Source organism: Mesoplodon mirus, assembly GCF_964341445.2.
Source record: "Mesoplodon mirus genome assembly, chromosome: 2".
In the NCBI taxonomy this organism is placed as follows: domain Eukaryota; kingdom Metazoa; phylum Chordata; class Mammalia; order Artiodactyla; family Ziphiidae; genus Mesoplodon; species Mesoplodon mirus.
This window is the reverse complement of record NC_138977.1, coordinates 159,563,758-159,581,233: the sequence shown is the minus strand read 5'-3', so window position 1 is coordinate 159,581,233 and position 17,476 is coordinate 159,563,758. Positions and strand designations below refer to the sequence as shown.

The window sequence follows — 17,476 nt, the reverse complement described above, 5'->3', positions numbered from 1 at the left end:
GGATCGGTGCCGAGCGGCACTCACCAGCCCGAGAGGCTTGTCTGCTCGCCCGCCGGGGCGCGCAGCGCTGGAAGCTGAGGCTCGGGCTTCGGTCAGAGAGCAGGGAGAGGACTGGGGCTGGCGGCGAGAACTCAGCGTGAAGGGGGCTAATGTGCCACAGCTAGCCGGCAGGGAGTCCGGGAAAACTCTAGAGCTGCCGAAGAGGCAAGAGACTTTTTCTTCCCTCTTGGTTTCCTGGTGCGCGAGGAGAGGGGATTAAGAGCGCTGCTTAAAGGGGCTCCACAGACGGGCGCGAGTCGCGACTGAAAGCGCGGAGTCCAGTGACGGGCGTGGGACGCTGGGGCTGCTGCTGCTGCCGCCAAGAAGCCTGTGTGCGAGCGCAGGTCACTGCCCACACCGCCCTTCCGGGAGCCTGTGCAGCCCGCCACTGCCGGGGTCCCGGGATCCAGGGGCGGCTTCCCTGGGTGAACGCACGGCGCGCCTTGGGCTGGTGCAACGTCACGCCGACCTCTGCCGCTGCAGGCTCGCCCCGCACTCCATGCCCCTCCCTCCCGCCCGGCCTGAGTGAGCAAGAGTCTCCGAAGCGGCTGCTCCTTTAACCCTGTCCTGTCTGAGCGAAGAACAGACGCCCTCCGGCGACCTACACGCAGAGGCGGGGCCAAATCCAAAGCTGAGACCCAGGAGCTGTGAGAACAAAGAAGAGAAAGGGAAACCTCTCCCAGCAGCCTCAGAAGCAGCGGATTAAAGCTCCACAATCAACTTGATGTACCCTGCATCTGTGGAATACATGAATAGACAACACATCATCCCAAATTGAGGAGCCCGGAGTCAGTGCTGTGCCTCTGAGGTGGGAGAGCCAACTTCAGGACACTGGTCCACAAGAGACCTCCAAGCTCCACATAATATCAAACGGCAAAAATCTTCCAGAGATCTCCATCTCAACACCAGCACCCAGCTTCACTCAACGACCAGCAAGCTAGAGTGCTGGACACCCTAGGCCAAACAACTAGCAAGACAGGAACACAACGCCACCCATTAGCAGAGAGGTGGCCTAAAATCATAAAAAGTCCGCAGACACCCCAAAACACACCACCAGACGTGGACCTGCCCACCAGAAAGACAAGATCCAGCCTCATCCACCAGAACACAGGCACTACTCCCCTCCACCAGGAAGCCTACACAACCCACTAAACCAACCTTAGCCACTGGGGACAGACACCAAAAACAACAGGAACTACGAACCGGCAGCCTGCAAAAAGGAGACCCCAAACACAGTAACATAAGCAAAATGAGAAGACAGAAAAACACACAGCAGGAGAAGGAGCAAGATAAAAACCCACCAGATCTAACAAATGAAGAGGTAATAGGCAGTCTACCTGAAAAAGAATTCAGAATAATGATGGTAAAGATGATCCAAGATTCTATTTCCCAGATCCAAAATCTTGGAAATAGAATAGACAAAATGCAAGAAACAGTTAACAAGGACCTAGAAGAACTAAAGATGAATCAAGCATCGATTAAAAACACAATACATGAAATAAAAAATACTCTAGATGGGATCAATAGCAGAATAACTGAGGCAGAAGAACGGATAAGTGAGGTGGAAGATAAAATAGTGGAAATAACTGCTGCAGAGCAAAATAAAGAAAAAAGAATGAAGAGAACAGAGGACAGTCTCAGAGACCTCTGGGACAACATTAAATGCACCAACATTCGAATTATAGGGGTTCCAGAAGAAGAAGAGAAAAAGAAAGGGACTGAGAAAATATTTGAAGAGATTATAGTCGAAAACTTCCCTAATATGGGAAAGGAAATAGTTAATCAAGTCCAGGAGGCACAGAGAGTCCCATACAGAATAAATCCAAGGAGAAATACGCCAAGACACATATTAATCAAACTGTCAAAAATTAAACACAAAGAAATCATATTAAAAGCAGCAAGGCAAAAACAACAAATAACACACAAGGGAATCCCCATCAGGATAACAGCTGATCTCTCAGCAGAAACTCTACAAGCCAGAAGGGAGTGGCAGGACATAATTAAAGTGATGAAGGAGAAAAACCTGCAACCAAGATTACTCTACCCAGCAAGGATCTCATTCAGATTTGATGGAGAAATTAAAACGTTTACAGACAAGCAAAAGCTGAGAGAGTTCAGCACCACCAAACCAGCTTTACAACAAATGCTAAAGGAACTTCTCTAGGCAAGAAACACAACAGAAGGAAAATACCTACAATAACGAACCCAAAACAATTAAGAAAATGGGAATAGGAACATACATATCGATAATTACCTTAAATGTAAATGGACTAAATGCTCCCACCAAAAGACACAGATTGGCTGAATGGATACAAAAACAAGACCCAGATATATGCTGTCTACAAGAGACCCACTTCAGAGCTAGAGACACATACAGACTGAAAGTAAGGGGATGGAAAAAGATATTCCATGCAAATGGAAACCAAAAGAAAGCTGGAGTAGCAATTCTCATATCAGACAAAATAGACTTTAAAATAAAGACTACTAGAAGAGACAAAGAAGGACACTACATAATGATCAAGGGATCGATCCAAGAAGAAGATATAACAATTGTAAATATTTATGCACCAAACGTAGGAGCACCTCAATACATAAGGCAAATACTAACAGCCATAAAAGGAGAAATCGACAGTAACACAATCATAGTAGGGGACTTTAACACCCCACTTTCACCAATGGACAGATCTTCCAAAATGAAAATAAATAAGGAAACACAAGCTTTAAATGATACAATAAACAAGATGGACTTAATTGATATTTATAGGACATTCCATCCAAAAACAACAGAATACACATTTTTCTCAAGTGCTCATGGAACATTCTCCAGGATAGATCATATCTTGGGTCACAAATCAAGCCTTGGTAAATTTAAGAAAATTGAAATTGTATCAAGTATCTTTTCCGACCACAATGCTATGAGACTAGATATCAATTACAGGAAAAGAGCTGTAAAAAATACAAACACATGGAGGCTAAACAATACACTACTTAATAACGAAGTGATAACTGAAGAAATCAAAGAGGAAATTAAAAAATACCTAGAAACAAATGACAATGGAGACACGACGACCCAAAACCTATGGGATGCAGCAAAAGCAGTTCTAAGAGGGAAGTTTATAGCAATACAATCCCACCTTAAGAAACAGGAAACATCTCGAATAAACAACCTAACCTTGCACCTAAAGCAATTAGAGAAAGAAGAACAAAAACATCCCAAAGTTAGCAGAAGGAAAGAAATCATAAAAATCAGATCAGAAATAAATGAAAAAGAAATGAAGGAAACGATAGCAAAGATCAATAAAACTAAAAGCTGGTTCTTTGAGAAGATAAACAAAATTGATAAACCATTAGCCAGACTCATCAAGAAAAGAAGGGAGAAGACTCAAATCAATAGAATTAGAAATGAAAAAGGAGAAGTAACAACTGACACTGCAGAAATACAAAAGATCATGAGAGATTACTATAAGCAACTCTATGCCCATAAAATGGACAACCTGGAAGAGATGGACAAATTCTTAGAAATGCACAACCTGCCAAGACTGACTCAGGAAGAAATAGAAAATATGAATAGACCAATCACAAGCACTGAAATTGAAACTGTGATTAAAAATCTTCCATCAAACAAAAGCCCAGGACCAGATGGCTTCACAGGCGAATTCTATCAAGCATTTAGAGAAGAGCTAACACCTATCCTTCTCAAACTCTTCCAAAATATAGCAGAGGGAGGAACACTCCCAAACTCATTCTACGAGGCCACCATCACCTTGATACCAAAACCAGGCAAGGATGTCACAAAGAAAGAAAACTACAGGCCAATATCACTGATGAACATAGATGCAAAAATCCTCAACAAAATACTAGCAAACAGAATCCAACAGCACATTAAAAGGATCATACACCATGATCAAGTGGGGTTTATTCCAGGAATGCAAGGATTCTTCAATATACGCAAATCAATCAATGTGATACACCATATTAACAAGTTGAAGGAGAAAAACCATATGATCATCTCAATAGATGCAGAGAAAGCTTTCGACAAAATTCAACACCCATTTATGATAAAAACCCTGCAGAAAGTAGGCATAGAGGGAACTTTTCTCAACATAATAAAGGCCATATATGACAAACCCACAGCCAGCATCGTCCTCAATGGTGAAAAACTGAAACCATTTCCACTAAGATCAGGAACAAGACAAGGTTGCCCACTCTCACCACTCTTATTCAACCTAGTTTTGGAAGTTTTAGCCACAGCAATCAGAGAAGAAAAGGAAATAAAAGGAATCCAAGTCAGAAAAGAAGAAGTAAAGCTGTCACTGTTTGCAGATGACATGATACTATACATAGAGAATCCTAAAGATGCTACCAGAAAACTACTAGAGCTAATCAATGAATTTGGTAAAGTTGCAGGATACAAAATTAATGCACAGAAATCTCTGGCATTCCTATATACTAATGATGAAAAATCTGAAAGTGAAATCAAGGAAACACTCCCATTTACCATTGCAACAAAAAGAATAAAATATCTAGGAATAAACCTACCTAAGGAGACAAAAGACCTGTATGCAGAAAATTATAAGACACTGATGAAAGATATTAAAGATGATACAAATAGATGGAGAGATGTACCATGTTCTTGGATTGGAAGAATCAACATTGTGAAAATGACTCTGCTACCCAAAGCAATCTACAGATTCAATGCAATCCCTATCAAACTACCACTGGCATTTTTCACAGAACTAGAACAAAAAAATTCACAATTTGTATGGAAACACAAAAGACCCCGAATAGCCAAAGCAATCTTGAGAACGAAAAATGGAGCTGGAGGAATCAGGCTCCCTGACTTCAGACTATACTACAAAGCTACAGTAATCAAGACAGTATGGTACTGGCACAAAAACAGAAAGATAGATCAATGGAACAGGATAGAAAGCCCAGAGATAAACCCACGGACATATGGTCACCTTATCTTTGATAAAGGAGGCAGGAATGTACAGTGGAGAAAGGACAGCCTCTTCAATAAGTGGTGCTGGGAAAACTGGATAGGGACATGTAAAAGTATGAGATTAGATCACTCCCTAACACCATACACAAAAATAAGCTCAAAATGGATTAAAGACCTAAATGTAAGGCCAGACACTATCAAACTCTTAGAGGAAAACATAGGCAGAACACTCTATGACATAAATCACAGCAAGATCCTTTTTGACCCACCTCCTAGAGAAATGGAAATAAAGACAAAAATAAACACATGGGACCTAATGAAACTTCAAAGCTTTTGCACAGCAAAGGAAACCATAAACAAGACCAAAAGACAACCCTCAGAATGGGAGAAAATATTTGCAAATGAAGCAACTGACAAAGGATTAATCTCCAAAATTTATAAGCAGCTCAGGCAGCTCAATAGCAAAAAAACAAACAACCCAATCCAAAAATGGGCAGAAGACCTAAATAGACATTTCTCCACAGAAGATATACAGACTGCCAACAAACACATGAAAGGATGCTCAACATCTTTACTCATTAGAGAAATGCAAATCAAAACTACAATGAGATATCATCTCACACCAGTCAGAATGGCCATCATCAAAAAATCTAGAAACAATAAATGCTGGAGAGGGTGTGGAGAAAAGGGAACACTCTTGCACTGCTGGTGGGAATGTGAATTGGTACAGCCGCTATGGAGAACGGTATGGAGGTTCCTTAAAAAACTACAAATAGAACTACCATATGACCCAGCAATCCCACTACTAGGCATATACCCTGAGAAAACCATAATTCAAAAAGAGACATGTACCAAAATGTTCATAGCAGCCCTATTTACAATAGCCCGGAGATGGAAACAACCTAAGTGTCTATCATCGGATGAATGGATAAAGAAGATGTGGCACATATATACAATGGAATATTACTCAGCCATAAAAAGAAATGAAATTGAGCTATTTGTAATGAGGTGGATAGACCTAGAGTCTGTCATACAGAGTGAAGTAAGTCAGAAAGAGAAAGACAAATACTGTATGCTAACACATATATATGGAATTTAAGAAAAAAAAATGTCATGAAGAACATAGGGGTAAGACAGGAATAAAGACACAGACCTACTAGAGAATGGACTTGAGGATATGGGGAGGGGGAAGGGTAAGCTGTGACAAAGTGAAAGAGCGGCATGGACATATATACACTACCAAACGTAAGGTAGATAGCTAGTGGGAAGCAGCCGCATAGCACAGGGAGATCAGCTCGGTGCTTTGTGACCGCCTGGAGGGGTGGGATAGGGAGGGTGGGAGGGAGACGCAAAAGGGAGGGGATATGGAAACATATGTATATGTATAACTGATTAAATTTGTTATAAAGCAAAAAATTAAAAAAAAAAAGTCCTTAAAATCTTAAGAGACAGTTTACATAGTTATGTGGTAGAAGAGGATTTTTAAACATGTACCTGCTTGGTTTCCACTTTTTCGGTCCTCCTCAAGTTAGGTTTGGTCTCCTGTAGCATGTTCCCCTAGCATCTTATGCTATGTAATATTTATTACATCTGTAATTATTTGTTTAATATAAACCCCTTGAGACCATTGGCCACGTGGCCTTCTCTGTCTGCTGTGTCAGGAGGCAGGATAGAATAGTAGTTAAAAGTGTGGGTCTGGGGTCAGACTGCTAGGTTTGCATCTTGGTTCCCCTACTTATTAGATCTGTGACTTTGAGCACATTACTTAACCTCTGTTCCTTAGTTTCCTTATCTGAAAAATGAGCATAGCACTATTGTGACTCTTGAGTCAAAACATCTACAGAACTTACAGCAAGTACAAAGCAATTACTCAATAAAAACTAACATTGTTCTTCACTGTTGATCCATTGTAGCTGGTACAATGGAAGAGGAGCACAAAAAATATTTTTTGAAAGAATGACTGATACCAGTCATGAAGGAAAAGATGGCCAGATCTGACAATAAAAAATTTAGGACTTCTGAATGGCAGAAAAGAGATAAAGTTAGAAGTTAAATTACAAAAACCATAGCATATAAAACAAATGGTTATCATTTTTAATTTTGTGCAGAATCTTAACAAATCAAAAGAACAAATGATGAACACACCTATAGGATACAGGCAAAATATTTCAAGAAAAGCAATCTATTAAACATTCCAAAATGCTAATGGCCAATAAACACGAATATTTGTTTAACATCACTAGTATTCAAAGTACTTCATTTAAAGAGACCTCACTCTTCACCTGTCAAATTAGCTAAGCTAAAAAGGACTAGTAAATACCTAATTTTGAAGAAGGTGAAGAGAAAGTGGCACGCTTGTGCGCCCTGGTAGGACAAGATATTGTGGCAATATATTTCAAAAATCTTAGAATGTTATATACTTTTTAACTCAATAATTTCTCTTTTAAGATTAAGAAAATATTGGGACTTCACTGGTGGTGCAGTGGTTAAGAATCTGCCTGCTAATGCAGGGGACAAACGTTCAGTCCCTGGTCCGGGAAGATCCCACATGCCGCGGAGCAACTAAGCCTGTGTGCCACAACTACTGGGCCTGCGAGCCACAACTACTGAAGCCCAGGTGCCTAGAGCCCATGCTCTGCAACAAGAGAAGGCACCTCAATGAGAAGCCCACGCACCGCAATGAAGAGTAGCCCCCGCTTGCCACAACTAGAGAAAAGCTTGTGCACAAAAACGACCCAACACGGCAAAAAATAAAAATTTTTTAAAAAGTATTAAAAAAGATTAAGAAAATATTAAGATTAGGTACAACTATTTAGCTGTAAGATGTTCAACCAAGTATTATTTTAATACTAAATATTGGTGTCAACTTCAATTTTCAACATATTAAGTAATCATGATGCAGCCAATCGAATACTATGCAACCGTTACAAACGTCATAGAAATATTTACTGAAAAGGACCATGTTTGCAATACACAGGTAAATGCAAAACAACTCAGGTTATAAGAAAGCATGGTTACCGTTCAATAATTTTATAAGAATATTGGGAGGGAGAGAAAGAGCTAGAGATAGATGGGGATGGGGGAGAAAAGGAGAAGTCTGGGTGAATTTACATCAAAAGATTCACAATTATTATTCCTGGGGGTATAACTATTACAGACTTTATTTCTATATTTTCCCTTTTTTCTTTCTTATTCATTTATATCTTATGATTTTAAGAGAAACTATATATATAACTTTTCAACTTTAAAATGTTTTGGTGCTTTAATAATACAGAATATTGAACTTCGAACACTGGCAGATAACTAATGCATTATTAAATGTGGAATGTTTACTTTCACAATTTCTGCCAAGTGACATTCAAGACCAAATATCACCTTGGGATTTAGAATTGTTGCAGAATCTTGTCCCATCACCACCAAAAAGACACACACTTTTCCACACTCTATATATTTAAGTTGGCTTAGTAACAGAGCAACCAGTTATTTATTATGATGGCCAGAAAGGTACATCTCCAAAATATCTATTCGATATATTAGTAGTACTAATAATATTGCTGCCTAAATTTTTCTATTGAAATCTGTGGTAAAATTCCAAAGCAATAAGAGCAGATAAATGGTAATAATATGGGTTATCAAATTAATTGGAATATTTAGTTATTAAAAGGAAACCATTTGTGTTAAGTAGTGGTATCTTAACACATTGAAATTCCTTCTCTGGTCTAGAATGAGCTGTCTATGAAGAATAAAAAGATGTTACATAGAAAAGTCTTCATTAATAAATGCAGTGGCAAGCATAGCACAGGGAGATTAGCTCGGTGCTTTGTGACCGCCTGGAGGGGTGGGATAGGGAGGGTGGGAGGGAGACGCAAAAGGGAGGGGATATGGGAACATATGTATATGTATAACTGATTAAATTTGTTATAAAGCAAAAAAAAATAAAAGAAAAGAAAAGAAAAGAAAAAAAAATAAATAAATGCAGTGGCAAAGCCACAAACCTTGTTTAAAGAACAAAAAAAGCAATAAATTATATGGTAGCTGTTGTACTTTTTTGTTTACCTGAGGAGAAGACTATGCTCAAGCATGTATTGAATCCAGTGATAGCCACGATGTCATCCAAACTGCTGGCAGCTATTAATAAGGTTGGAATGCCTTTCTCAAAACCATACCCCTTTTCTTGCAAATGTAGCATGGAAGGGACAACAACAGCACGAGAGACCGCACCAACTACAAAACTGAGAGAAAAATCTTTGAAAACCAACTTAAAAACATCCTTTTAACAAAAGTGTTTTATAGTAAATTGTACAACAAATATATTAAAATTTACAATGACTTTTTATTGGAGTATAATTGCTTTACAATGTTGTGTTAGTTTCTGCTGTACAGCGAAGTGAATCTGCTATATGTATACATATATTCCCTCCCTCTTGGACCTCCCTCACCCCCCTTCCCACCCATCTAGGTCATCACAGAGCACCAAGCTGAGCTCCCTGTGCTACACAGCAGGTTCTCACTAGCTATCTATATTACACATGGTAGTGTATATATGTCAATCCTAATCTCCCAATTTGTCCCACCCTCGCTTTCCCCCTCTATGTCCACACATCTGTTCTCTATACCTGTGTCTCTATTCCTACCCTGGAAATAGGTTCATCTGTACCATTTTTCTAGATCCCGCATATATGTGTTAATATACGATATTTTTCTCTTTCTGACTTACTTCACTTGTATGACAGATTCTAGGTCCATCCACATCTCTACAAATGACCCAATTTCATTCCTTTTTATGTCTGAGTAATATTCCATTATATATATGTACCACATCTTCTCTTTACAATGACTTTGAATGTAAAAATTCTGCTTTTGAGTGAATGTCATTTAATGGTGGTAAAAATGTTCACACATTCTTTAGTGCTGGTTAAAATTCTATAGAAATTTCATTCAAGATGTTGGGTCAAGCACAAATTGCAGCCTTTACCTCCATCTCAAAACCATTTGAAATGAAGACATGAAAATAATGGGAGAGGGAGGAACCAAGATGATGGAGCAGAAGGACATGCTCTCATGCCCTCTTGTGAGAACACCAGAATCACAACTAGCTGCTGGACAATCATCGACAGGAAGACACTGGAACTCACCAAAAAAGGCACCCCACATCCAAATACAAAGGAGAAGCCACAATGAGATGGTAGCAGGGGTGCAATCACAGTAAAATCAAATCCCATAACTGCTGGGTGGGTGACTCACAGACTGGAGAACACTTATACCACAGAAGTCCACCCACTGGAGTGAAGGTTCTGAGCCCCACATCAGGCTTCCCAACCTGGGGGTCTGGCAACAGGAGGAGGAATTCCTAGAGAATCAGATTTTGAAGCCTAGTGGGATTTGATTGCAGGACTTAGACAGGACTGGGGGAAACAGAGACTCCACTCTTGGAGGGCACACACAAAGTAGTGTGTGCATCGGGACCCAGGGGAAGGAGCAGTGACCCCAGGGGAGACTGAATCAAACCTACCTGCTAGTGTTGGAGGGTCTCCTGCAGAGGTGGGCAGTGGCTGTGGCTCACCGTGGGGACAAGGACACTGGCAGCAGAAGTTATGGGAAGTACTCCTTGGTGTGAGCCCTCCCAGACTCTGTTATTAGCACCAGCAAAGAGCCCAGGTAGGCTCCAGTGTTGGGTTGCCTCAGGCCAAACAACCAACAGGGAGGGAACCCAGCCCCACCAATCAGCAATCAAGCGGATTAATGTTTCACTAAGCTCTGCCCACCACAGTAACAGTCAGCTCTACCCACCACCAGTCCCTTCCATCAGGAAACTTATACAAGCCTCTTAGATAGCCTCATCCACCAGAGGGCAGAGAGCAGAAGCAAGAAGAACTACAATCCTGCAGCCTGTGGAACAAAAACCACATTCACAGAAAGATAGACAAGATGAAAAGGCAGAGGGTTATGTACCAGATGAAGGAACAAGATAAAACCCCAGAAAAACAACTAAATGGAGTGGAGATAGGCAACCTTCCAGAAAAAGAATTCAGAATAATGATAGCGAAGATGATCCAGGACCTCGGAAAAAGAATGGAGGCAAAGATCGAGAAGATGCAAGAAATGTTTAACAAAGACCTAGAAGAATTAAAGAACAAACAAACAGAGATGAACAATACAATAACTGAAATGAAAACTACATTAGAAGGAATCAATAGCAGAATAACTGAGGCAGAAGAACGGATAAGTGACCTAGAAGGCAGAATGGTGGAATTCACTGCTGTGGAACAGAATCAAGAAAAAAGAATGAAAAGAAATTAAGACAGACTAAGAGACATCTGGGACAACTTTAAACACAACAACATTCGCGTTATAGGGGTCCCAGAAGGAGAAGTGACAGAGAAAGGACCAGAGAAAATATTTGAAGAGATTATATTAGAAAACTTCAGTAACATGGGAAAGGAAATAGCCACCCAAGTCCAGGAAGCACGGTGAGTCCCATACAGGATAAACCTAAAGAGAAGCACGCCAAGACACACAGTAATCAAATTGGCAAAAATTAAAGACAAAGAAAAATTATTGAAAGCAGTAAGGGAAAAATGACAAATAACATACAAGGGAACTCCCACAAGGTTAACAGCTGATTTCTCAGCAGAAACTCTACAAGCCAGAAGGGAGTGGCATGATATACTTAAAGTGATGAAAGGGAAGAACCTACAACCAAGATTACTCTACCTGGCAAGGATCTCATTCAGATTCGATGGAGAAATCAAAAGCTTAACAGACAAGCAAAAGTTAAGAGAATTCAGCACCATCAAACCAGCTCTACAACAAATGATAACGAACTTCTCTAAGTGGGAAACACAAGAAAAGAAAAGGACCTTCAAAAACAAACCCAAAACAATTAAGAAAATGGTCATAGGAACATACATATCGATAATTACCTTTAACGTGAATGGATTAAATGCTCCAACCAAAAGACACAGGCTTGCTGAATGGATACAAAAACAGGACCCAGGGCCTCCCTGGTGGCGCAGTGGTTGGGAGTCCGCCTGCCAATGCAGGGGATACGGGTTCGTGCCCCGGTCTGGGAGGATCCCATGTGCCGCGGAGCGGCTGGGCCCGTGGGCCATGGCCGCTGGGCCTGCGCGTCCGGAGCCTGTGCTCCGCAACGGGAGAGGCCGCAACAGTGAGAGGCCCGCATACCGCGAAAAAAAAAAAAAAAAAAAAAAACAGGACCCATCTATATGCTGTCTACAAGAGACCCACTTCAGACCGAGGGACACATACAGACTGAAAGTGAGGGGATGGAAAGATATTCCATGCAAATGGAAATCAAAAGAAAAGCTGGAGTAGCAATACTCATATCAGATAAAATAGACGTTAAAATAAAGAATGTTACAAGAGACAAGGAAGGACACTACATACTGATCAAGGGATCAATCCAAGAAGAAGATATAACAATTATAAATATACATGCACCCAACATAGGAGCACCTCAATACATAAGGCAACTGCTAACAGCTATAAAAGAGGAAATCGACAGTAACAAAATAATAGGGGGGAATTTAACACCTCACTTACACCAATGGACAGATCATCCAAAATGAAAATAAATAAGGAAACACAAGCTTTAAATGACACAATAGACCAGATAAATTTAATTGATATTTATAGGACATTCCATCCCAAAACAGCATATTACACTTTCTTCTTAAGTGCACATGAAACATTCTCCAGGATAGATCACATCTTGGGTCACAAATCAAGCCTCAGTAAATTTAAGAAAATTGAAATCATATCAAGCATCTTTTCTGACCACAACGCTATGAGATTAGAAATGAATTACAGGGAAAAAAATGTAAAAAACCACGAACACATGGAGACTAAACAATATGTTACTAAATAACCAAGAGATCACTGAAGAAATCAAAGAGGAAATCAAAAAATACCTAGAGAAAAATGACAATGAAAACACGATGATCCAAAACCTATGGGATGCAGCAAAAGCAGTTCTAAGAGGGAAGTTTATAGCAATACAAGCCTACCTCAAGAAAGAAGAAAAATCTCAAATAAACAATCTAACCTTACACCTAAAGGAACTAGAGAAAAAAGAACAAACAAAACCCAAAGTTACCAGAAGGAAAGAAATCATAAAGATCAGAGCAGAAATAAATGAAATAGAAACAAAGAAAACAATAGCAAAGATCAATAAAACTAAAAGCTGGTTCTTTGAGAAGATAAACGAAGTTGATAAATCATTAGCCAGAATCATCAAGAATAAGAGGGAGAGAACCCAAATCAATAAAATTAGAAATGAAAAAGGAGAAGTTACAACAGACACCGCAGAAATACAAAGCATCCTAAGAGACTACTACAAGCAACTCTATGCCAATAAAATGGACAACCTGGAAGAAATGGACAAATTCTCAGAAAGGTATAACATTCCAAGACTGAACCAGGAAGAAATGGAAAATATAAACAGACCAATCACAAGTAATGAAATTGAAACTGTGATTAAAAATCTTCCAACAGGGCCTCCCTGGTGGCGCAGTGGTTGGGAGTCCGCCTGCCGATGCAGGGGATGCGGGTTCGTGCCCCGGTCTGGGAGGATCCCATATGCCGCGGAGCGGCTGGGCCCGTGAGCCATGGCCGCTGGGCCTGCGCATCCGGAGCCTGTGCTCCGCGGCGGGAGAGGCCACAACAGTGAGAGGCCCGCATACCACAAAAAGAAAAAAAAAAAAAATCTTCCAACAAACAGAAGTCCAGGACCAGATGGCTTCACAGGTGAATTCTATCAAACATTTAGAGAAGAGCTAACACCCATCCTTCTCAAACTCTTCCAAAAAATTGCAGAGGAAGGAACACTCCCAAACTCATTCTATGAGGCCACCATCACACTGATACCAAAACCAGACAAAGATACTACAAAGAAAGAAAATTACAGACCAATATCACTGATGAATATAGATGCAAAAATCCTCAACAAAATACTAGCAAACAGAATCCAACAACACATTAAAAGGATCATACACCATGATCAAGTGGGATTTATCCCAGGGATGCAAGGATTCTTCAATATACGCAAATCAATCAATGTGATACACCATATTAACAAATTGAAGAATAAAAACCATATGATCATCTCAATAGATGCATAAAAAGCTTTTGACAAAATTCAACACCCATTTATGATAAAAACTCTCCAGAAAATGGGCATAGAGGGAACCTACCTCAACATAATAAAGGCCATATATGACAAACCCACAGCAAAGATCATTCTCAATGGTGAAAAACTGAAAGCATTTCCTCTAAGATCAGGAACAAGACAAGGATGTCCACTCTCACCACTATTATTCAACATAGTTTTGGAAGTCCTAGCCATGGCAATCAGAGAAGAAAAAGAAATAAAAGGAATACAAATTGGAAAAGAAGAAGTAAAATGGTCACTGTTTGCAGATGACATGATACTATACGTAGAGAATCCTAAAGATGCCACCAGAAAACTACTAGAGCTAATCAATGAATTTGGTAAAGTTGCAGAATACAAATTAATGCACAGAAATCTCTTGCATTCCTATATACTAATGATGAAAAGTCTGAAAGAGAAATTAAGGAAACACTTCCATTTACCATTGCAACAAATAGAATAAAATACCTAGGAATAGACCTACCTAGGGAGACAAAAGACCTGTATGCAGAAAAGTATAAGACACTGATGAAAGAAATTAAAGATGATACCAACAGATGGAGAGATATACCATGTTCTTGGATTGGAAGAATCAATATTTTGAAAATGACTATACTGCACAAAGCAATCTACAGATTTAATGCAATCCTTATCAAATTACCAATGGCAGTTTTTATGGAACTAGAGCAAAAAAATCTTAAAATTTGTATGGAGACACAAAAGACCCCGAATAGGCAAAGCAGTCTTGAGGGAAAAAAATGGAGCTGGAGGAATCAGACTCCCTGACTTCAGACTATACTACAAAGCTACAGTAATCAAGACAATATGGTATTGGCACAAAAACAGAAACAGAGATCAATGGAACAAGATAGAAAGTCCAGAGAAAGCCCAGGCAAGGATATACAATGGAGAAAAGACAGCCTCTTCAATAAGTGGTGCTGGGAAAACTGGACAGCTACATGTAAAAGGCTGAAATTAGAACACTCCCTAACACCATACAAAAAAATAAACTCAAAATGGATTAAAGACCTAAATGGAAGGCCAGACACTATCAAAGTCTTAGAGGAAAACATAGGCAGAACACTCTATGACATAAAACACAGCAAAATCCTTTTTGACCCACTTCCTAGAGAAATAGAAATTAAAACAAAAATTAACAAATGAGACCTAATGAAACTTAAAAGCTTTTGCACAGCAAAGGAAACCATAAACAAGACGAAAATACAACCCTCAGAATGGGAGGAAATATTTGCAAATGAAGCAACTGACAAAGGATTAATCTCCAAAATTTACAAGCAGCTCATGCAGCTCAATAACAAAAAAACAAACAACCCAATCCAAAAATGGGCAGAAGACCTAAATAGAAATTTCTCCAAAGAAGATATACAGATTGCCAACAACCACATGAAAGAATGCTCAACATCATTAATCATTAGAGAAATGCAAATCAAAACTACAATGAGATATCATCTCACACCGGTCAGAATGGCCATCATCAAGAAATCTAGAAAAAATAAATGCTGGAGAGGGTGTGGAGAAAAGTGAACCTTCTTGCACTGTTGGTGGGAATGTAAATTGATACAGCCACTATTGAGAACAGTATGGAGGTTCCTTAAAAAACTACACATAGAAATACCATACGACCCAGCAATCCCACTACTGGGCATATACCCTGGGAAAACCGTAATTAAAAAAGAGTCATGTACCAAAATGTTCATTGCAGCTCTATTTACAATAGCCAGGACATGGAAGTAACCTAAGTGTCCATCAACAGATGAATGGATAAAGAAAATGTGACACATATATACAATGGAATATTACTCAGCCATAAAAAGAAATGAAATTGAATTATTTGTAGTGAGGTGGATGGACCTAGAGTCTGTCATACAGACTGAAGTAAGTCAGAAAGAGAAAAACAAATATCGTATGCTAACACATATATATGGAATGTAAGAAAGAAAGAAAAAAAAAGGTCATGAGGAACCTAGGGGAAAGATGGGAATAAAGACACAGACCTACTAGAGCATGGACTTGAGGATATGGGGAGGGAGAAGGGTAAGCTGTGACAAAGTGAGAGAGTGACATGGACATATATACACTACCAAATGTAAAATAGATAGCTAGTGGGAAGTAGCTGCATAGCACAGGGAGATCAGCTAGGTGGTTTATGACCAACTAGAGGGGTGGGATAGGGAAGGTGGGAGGGAGGGAGACCCAAGAGGGAAGAGATATGGGAACATATGTATATGTATAACTGATTCACTTTGTTATAAAGCAGAAACTAACACGCCATTGTAAAGCAATTATACTCCAATAAAGATGTTAAAAAAAAAAAAGACAACCCTCAGGATGGGAGAAAATATTTGCAAACGAATCAATGGACAAAGGATTAATCTCCAAAATATATAAACAGCTCATGCAGCTCAATATTAAAGAAACAAACAACCCAATCCAAAAATGGGCAGAAGACTTAAATAGACATTCCTCCAAGGAAGACATACAGATGGCCAAGAAGCACATGAAAAGCTGCTCAACATCACTAATTATTAGAGAAATGCAAATCAATACTACAATGAGGTATCACTTCACACCAGTTAGAATAGGCATCATCAGAAAATCTACAAACAACAAATGCTGGAGAGGGTGTGGAGAAAAGGGAACCCTCTTGCACTGTTGGTGGGAATGTAAATTGATACAGCCACTATGGAGAACAGTATGGAGGTTCCTTAACAAACTAAAAATAGAATTACCATATGATCCAGCAATCCCACTACGGGGCATATACCCAGAGAAAACCATAATTCAAAAAGACACATGCACCCCAATGTTCATTGAAGCACTATTTACAATAGTCAGGTCATGGAAGCAACCTAAATGCCCATCGACAGATGAATGGATAAAGAAGATGTGGTACATATATAAAATGGAATATTACTCAGCCATAAAAAGGAATGAAATTGGGTCATTTGTTGAGACATGGATTGATCTAGAGACTGTCATACAGAGTGAAGTAAGTCAGAAAGAGAAAAACAAATATCGTAGATTAACGTATGTATGTGGAACTTAGAAAAATTGTACAGATGAACCGGTTTGCAGGGCAGAAGTTGAGACACAGATGTAGAGAACAAACGTAGGGACACCAAGGGGGGAAAGCTGTGGGGGGGTGGGAAGAAAAATTCAAACTACCTCCTCATCCTCCTCTAAGTAAACGTAGACTACTATTTAAGATTCAAAATTATTTCCTATTTAATTTTGTCATTTTTAATCTTTAATTATTAGAATTGTGATATTTAATATAATTTTGAAATTCAAACAAAAAATCCAGC

General features: G+C 39.5%; 1 protein-coding gene across 1 annotated transcript in view; it reads right to left on the bottom strand.

The window, feature by feature from the left end:
• SLC9B1 (solute carrier family 9 member B1) overlaps nucleotides 1–17,476 on the bottom strand; it is a gene marked incomplete at its 5' end in the record, with an annotated part of 49,816 nt that overhangs the window by 9,592 nt on the left and 22,748 nt on the right. Inside the window, one exon of the mRNA XM_082610916.1 lies at nucleotides 9,038–9,213. Within this exon, the coding sequence (XP_082467042.1) occupies nucleotides 9,038–9,213 (176 nt within the window). The remainder of the gene's footprint in view (nucleotides 1–9,037; nucleotides 9,214–17,476) is intronic.